Source organism: Henckelia pumila, chromosome 3, assembly GCF_033568475.1.
Source record: "Henckelia pumila isolate YLH828 chromosome 3, ASM3356847v2, whole genome shotgun sequence".
Lineage (NCBI taxonomy): Eukaryota > Viridiplantae > Streptophyta > Magnoliopsida > Lamiales > Gesneriaceae > Henckelia > Henckelia pumila.
This window is the reverse complement of record NC_133122.1, coordinates 192,996,934-193,003,733: the sequence shown is the minus strand read 5'-3', so window position 1 is coordinate 193,003,733 and position 6,800 is coordinate 192,996,934. Positions and strand designations below refer to the sequence as shown.

General features: G+C 28.4%; 1 protein-coding gene across 4 annotated transcripts; it reads left to right on the top strand.

Moving 5' to 3' along the window:
* The first annotated feature begins 2,182 nt into the window (after window positions 1–2,182).
* On the top strand, window positions 2,183–6,327 carry LOC140891580 (beta-caryophyllene synthase-like). Of its 4 annotated transcripts, none has more exons than XM_073300148.1 (7): window positions 2,183–2,352; window positions 2,430–2,703; window positions 2,793–3,168; window positions 3,267–3,485; window positions 3,725–3,863; window positions 3,961–4,209; window positions 5,781–6,327. In XM_073300148.1, exons 1-7 carry the CDS (start codon window positions 2,188–2,190, stop codon window positions 6,066–6,068), a joined length of 1,710 nt encoding a protein of 569 aa, XP_073156249.1. In that variant the 5' UTR covers window positions 2,183–2,187; the 3' UTR covers window positions 6,069–6,327. The 4 variants fall into 4 exon arrangements, with proteins under 4 accessions (XP_073156249.1, XP_073156247.1, XP_073156248.1 ...); XM_073300146.1 differs by having other exon boundaries at window positions 2,790–3,168; XM_073300147.1 differs by having other exon boundaries at window positions 2,427–2,703.
* The last annotated feature ends 473 nt before the right edge of the window (window positions 6,328–6,800 follow it).

Genomic DNA, 6,800 nt, shown 5'->3' with positions numbered 1-6,800 from the left:
CGGTTTGAACTTGCATCTTCATCAAATGATTTACAAAATATTTAATCGGTTTCTACGAATGATTATTTTGAGTGTCTTCCGCTTGGTTTGAAAACCAAACTCGATTTAATTAATCAATGTTCAATATTTCAAGTACCGAGCTATTGTAGCTCAAAATATTTTAAATTTGAGTATTCACCACCCCCTACACACCCAAACCGATCCTATCAATAAAACAATAAAAAAAGTTTTTATCCAAATGAAACCTATATAATTTTTAAATTTTATTCAATACACAATAAAAAGATTTAAAAATTAATAAATTATTATATTTACATTTCAGTTTTATATATATATTATGTAGTAACAAAAAAATATTATCACAAATTAACATCTATTAATTTATATTCAACAACAGATAACAAAAAAAGTGTAATTCTACTTAATCTATTAAACATATCATAATATAATTAAATAATTTCAATCCTAAAATATTTATAAATCAAAATTATTTGGATTAAAAAATTTATTGTTCAATATAATAAATTTTTTTAAAAGTTATCAAGGATATGTGTTTTGATTAACATTTAATGATTAAACAATCATGATTAATTACTGCAAACAATGAAAACGAGTTAAAATTTTCGTTTTTGGGCATACTGAAATTTCGCATAACCTCCCTGTAAGAAGATATCCCAAAACCTATATAACACAACTGACATTATATACTTGAAAATAAACACATCGCACATATATACTTTGTTTCCGAAAAATTTGATTTAATTATGATATTCTACAAAATTAACTCATACGAGATATATTTAGAATTTTTTTAATTATGAAATATGAAATATTTATGCATACTCGATTAATTTATATATATATACTAAGTAATAATATAAATAAGTAACAAGTCAATAAATAATTTATAAACTGTGGTGTAAAATTTAAAGATGATAAGAACCAAGGAAAGAAAGTGACCAATGTATTTCATGATTTTTAAATTTTTTTTTTGAAACAGTGAAGTTCAAGAACACAATTGATATATGAATTAAAGCTAAATATATGAAAAGGAATATTTGCAAATTTAGGGAAAAAATTTCATAAAAAAACAGTTACTAATAATGGACTCTCATTTTAGTTTGGTTTGTGTAATAAAAGACTGATGAATTAGCATGAATCAGTCATCCACGCAAGTATTATAGGAACTAGCAACCGATATACACGCTCTGCGTGTATATAAATAATTTAATATCTAGTTAAAATTATAATAAATACGAAATTTTAATAATTTATGAATAATATGTTGATATTAAACAAAATTGCAATGAAATTCCTTTGAAATGAATCTTTAATTTTAGCAACAAATAGATAGTGAGTGGTTTATAACCGCGAGTTTTTACCATTTTATCTAATAATCTATATGAAGTATAATTTATGTTTGAGGGTTAAAATTATAAATTTGTATTGATGTCATCAAACAGTTTTTAAATGAGCCTCAACTTTTTTATAATAGTATAAATTTTGAGTATTCTGAATGATATATCCTAGTGGTCCGCACAGGCCGTACTATACGCATATCATGTGGGAGATTATTCATTTCCAAATGTGCTTTGTGCACCTAGTGATGACAATAGATCAACAAGACAAGTTAGACCGAGTTAAAAAGGTTTACAAGCGTGTCCGAGACGGAACTTGATATTTAATAGACCCAACCAACGGCCACATATATAATTAATATTGAATTATATATTATATTGAACAATAAATAACTTAATACATATAATTTTGGTCCATGATAATTTAGGATTGAAATTATTTAATTTTATTATATTATGATATGTTTAATAGGAATATAATTTTTTTTATCATTAATTAAATATAAAAGTTCGGTTTATTGGCTAATCATTATCAAGAAGTTGCTTATTCCACTCACTCGAATACCAAAAGTTGTATCTCATGTACGTGGCTGCCGGCTGGCTGCCGGCTGGCCATTTGCGCCTAGTCTCCTCGTACTAATTTGATTGATAAGGATTGCAAATTATTGCTTTGACATAATCAACCTACATTTTTTGACTATCGCAAAATACATGTTTTTTTAAAGCAAAATACATATGCTATTTTTCCAACATTGTGTTTATACTCAAAAATATTTTAGCAGGTACTTAACTCTATGTATAAATACCCATTAGCAAGACATGCATTTGGATGAACCAAAAACGTACCTCCTATAGTTTTGATCATTTTGTACCAGCAGCAGCCCCTTTTTCAACCAAGATGAATACTGATTTCGAAAATGCTCGTCGATCAGTGACATACCATTCGGCAATTTGGGGAGACCATTTTCTTGCTTATGCTGATTTAGATGTCACGGTACGTATGTGTGAAAATATAATAAGAATTTATTGCCTTCCATTATATAATAATATGTGCGTGCGTGTTATAAGCAGAAACCATTGGCTAGTGAAGAAGAAGAGATTCTTGCACAAATAGGAGAGGTGAGAAAAATGTTTGCTGCGGATGACTCTTTAATCCGAAAATTAGATCTCATCGACGCAATCCAACGTCTCGGAGTGGGATATCATTTTGAAAAGGAAATCGACGAGTCCTTACTCCACATTTACGAGCTGGATTCTAGTGATCTTAAGTGGGATAATTCCAATCTTAGAGCCACTGCTCTTCGCTTTCGCCTACTCAGGCAACATGGATATTGTCTCTCGTGTGGTATATATGTACTTACACTTCGTTTTTTAATTACCATCACAGTTGAACATTTTTGGGTTAATGCTAATCTCTATGTTGCATTATAGCAGATGTGTTCAAACAATTCATGCATGACGATGGAAAATTCGAAAGATCGTTGATTACCGACCCTCATGGTTTGTTAAGCCTGTACGAGGCAGCACATTTTGGAGTACATGGGGAGAAAATTCTAGACGAGGCACTAGACTTTTGCACCAAGAACCTCCAATCCATCCTTCTCCACACGAACAATTCTCTACTTGTGACACAAATCGAAGAAGCCTTAAACTCGCCAATCCACAGAAGTTTGATAATCTATGAAGTAAAGAAGTTCATGTCTACGTATCAAGAAAAAGAATCACATAATAAGACACTGCTAAAGTTTGCGAAAATGAATTTCAACCTATGGCAGAAGATGGTTCAGAAAGAACTAAGTGATATTACAAAGTATGTCAGCTACAAACTTATGCTAATATATATATACATGCATTATTTTTTTATACTTATGAATCTATGCATGTAACTATTAATGTCTATATGTATAGGTGGTGGAAGGATTTAGATGCCAAAACAAAGTGGCCATTTGCCAGAGATAGAGTGACAGAACTGTACATTTGGATATTGGGATTCATTTATGAGCCCCAATACCGTCTTGCAAGAAAAATAACGAGCAAAGTCGTTGCCATGATTTCTGTTATCGACGACATTTACGACGTACAAGGAACGTTGGATGAACTTCAAAGTTTTACAGATGCAATCCTTAGGTATATATATATATATAATATAATATATACAGTACTATTCATGTATTATAGCTAGTCATGTGGACATGCATGGGATGCAATATACCATGAGTGCTCTAGGTGCATGATTAATAAGATAATACGCATGCAGAAAGATTGAAAAAACGACATGAAAGTACTGAAGTAAGATTTTTTTTTATTAATTTGTATTGTGAAATATCCATGCGTCTCACAACGATATGTACGTTAATGGTACGTAGATGGGATAACAGCGCCTCGGATCAACTACCATCATATATGAGAGCATGTTACGAAGCCCTTTTGGATGTCTATGACGAAATGGAACTTGAATTGGGAGAAACAAGCTTATTGTACCGGGTGAATTTCGTCAAAGAAGAAGTAATTTTCATGTTTTTTTTTTCTTTTAAGCTTTGGGGACTAAGTATAATTAGGAGTGATCTGTTGATTATTTTTATGACATTAAAAAATTTCGCAGATGAAAAAACTAGTGAAGGCATATATGCAAGAGGCCAAATGGCTCTACAGTAATCATGTTCATACTATGGAAGAGTATATGAAGGTGGCACTTGAATCTGCGGCATATAATTTGTTGAACACTTGTTCCTTGGTGGGAATGGGAAATATAGTTTCCAAGGAAGATTTTGAGTGGATAACAAGTGAACCATTGGTCCTTCGAGCTTCATCAACTATCGCAAGACTACTGGATGATATGGCCGGATATGGGGTAAAATAATTTAATTAGCATCTTTTTTAACACCTTAATTATGTATATATATATAGATACACTACTCGACCTACAATTTTTTAAAAATTCTTTATTTTCAACCTACAATCCTACAATTGTTTGTCGTGCTCAAAAATTTTTATGAAAATATTATTTTTTATTTATTGTACAGTTTTAAAGGTGTCTAAATTGAACCCGACCCTAGTCGACAAAAAAAAAAATATCGGATTAAGATTGAGGTTTTTGGGTTCGGTTTGGACCCCAAATTTGAATCGAAAAAATTAATTTTGTTGGGTCAACACGAGATGACCCAAATTTTTTTTTTTACTTATTTTTTTTATATATAATTAAGAAATATTGACTATATTCTTATATATTGTATGTTTGAAAGAATATTATTGTATATTGTATCATAGAATACATCATGTAATAATTATTTTGTAAAATTTTGATTTTTAAAAATAATTGTTTATTTTTTGTAGAAAGTATACTTTAAATTTTGTACAATTAAACTTTATGTAATAATTATTTTGTAAAATTTTGATTTTTAAAAATAATTGTTTATTTTTTGTAGAAAGTATACTTTAAATTTTGTACAATTAAACTTTAAAATTTATTATATATAAGCGACATTTTGTTATTATTTATTTAAATAAAAATATATTGATTATTATTATATGTATTATTTAATTATTTTGTTAAAACAAAAAAAAAATCAAATCAAATCGGGTTGGTTTGAGTTGATCAAGTTAGCCGGGTTTGAGTTTGAGTTGGTTATTTTCGGATTTATTCGGGTTCATGTTGAGAAAATTTTAGCAATACATTGCCGTCAACTCAACCCGAACCCATCCATTAACCCATCTTAATTGATCACACCCCTATTTAGTTTCACAAGATTTATGTTGAGATAATTATACGAGAGAAATTTTTACTTTTTTAATAATATTTATGATTTTATTTTAATACTTTCCCTCGAACTTATTTTTTCGTATTTGACCAATCAAGTTGAGTTATTTTTTTAAAAAATAGAATTCAATTTTTTAAACAAAAATGATATATATCGTTGTATATATGCAATTACTAAGATGTCACAATATTTTTCATCAAATATTTTGAAAAAATAAAATTTTCTTTTCCAAATAACTCAACTACTTGATTAGCCAAGTACGAGAAAAAATCAAGGGAAAAATATTAAACGTAACTAAGATCATAAATATTATTAAAAAAATTAAAAATTTATAGCATATAGTTTAGACTCTCAACGCGAATCTTGTAAAATTGTACAATAAATAATAAAAAGATAAAAAATTTATTTTTTCATTAAAGTATTTTTTTAACAAGACAAACAATCATGTAGTTTGAAAAGAAAAAAATTTTAGAAGAGTTTTGGGATAATTTCCTGATTTAAACAATCATGAAACCCTCTATGTAACACTCTATGTACACATAACATTATCCTACTTATAATACATATGTGACAGCTCTACTCGTTATTGTGAATTCTTTCTTCGATATTATTTTGCTATTGAATGGATAGAAACTTATAGTCGTTGTATATGCATATTTTGCAGTTCGAACAAAAAATTTCAGCGGTGGATTGTTACATGAAGGAAACAGTTTGTTCCAAGGATGAGGTATTTGATGAATTTAAGAAAAGAGTATGGACTGCGTGGAAGGATATAAATCAAGAATGCCTTCGTCAACCAACCCCGGCTCCCATAGTTGTCATCCGTCAAATCGTAAATTCCACGAGGGTTTTACATCTTGTTTATAGAGGCGAGCAAGATTCATACACAAATTCCAAATCTATATTCAAAAACTTGATCAAAACAGTTCTCGTTGAGCCGCTATCAATTTAAGTCGATATCAGCAATATATATATATATAAGTAATGTTTGTAACCTTTAAAAATAAGTAATTATAGAATTTTTTTCTTAACAATTTGTTAAAAAAAAATTTCATAATCACTTATTTTTAAAGATTGCAAATACTACCAGAGTATACTTACTTGTAGGCATCCTGAGTGATCACAATATATGGATTGGGATATGCTAAAAGTGTCGAATAAATTCATGTTACATATATGTGAAATAAATGCAGTGATTAATTATTCGAGGATATTATATATGTTTATATAGACTGGTTAATTGCTTTCGTTTGACATGGATGAAAAAAATTTGTCTTTATAAATATTAGGTAGTGTTTGAGAGAGGTTCTAGGAAGCATATCTCATCTTTTCATTCACAAAATATTTCTTGTAGATAAAGTGAAAAAAATTTTTACGCAAAAATTTTATTAAAAAATTCACAAAATTCTTAATTAAAATAATAAATTAGTTTCCTAAAAGATTGATCAAACACCGAAATACTTTGGTTGTTATTTGTTTGTAGATGAAATGAATATATTTTTTCAACAAAAAATCTTGTGTATTTTAATTTTGAGTAAAGACCTATTGAGCTAAATAATTATATAAGTTCATAAATATATAAAAATATCAGATTTGTAAACGTTATATATATATATATATATATATATATATATATATATACTAATTAAATTACACACCGGTATTAAAATAAATCAATTCAAGT

Excerpts from the sequence above, each read along its gene's own strand:
- LOC140891580 (XM_073300145.1), top strand. The coding sequence starts at position 2,188 with ATGAACCAAAAACGTACCTCCTATAGTTTTGATCATTTTGTACCAGCA. Across the intron at positions 2,704-2,789 it reads TGGATATTGTCTCTCGTGTG|CAGATGTGTTCAAACAATTC; the intron begins GTATATATGTAC and ends GTTGCATTATAG. Across the intron at positions 4,210-5,780 it reads ATGATATGGCCGGATATGGG|TTCGAACAAAAAATTTCAGC; the intron begins GTAAAATAATTT and ends CATATTTTGCAG.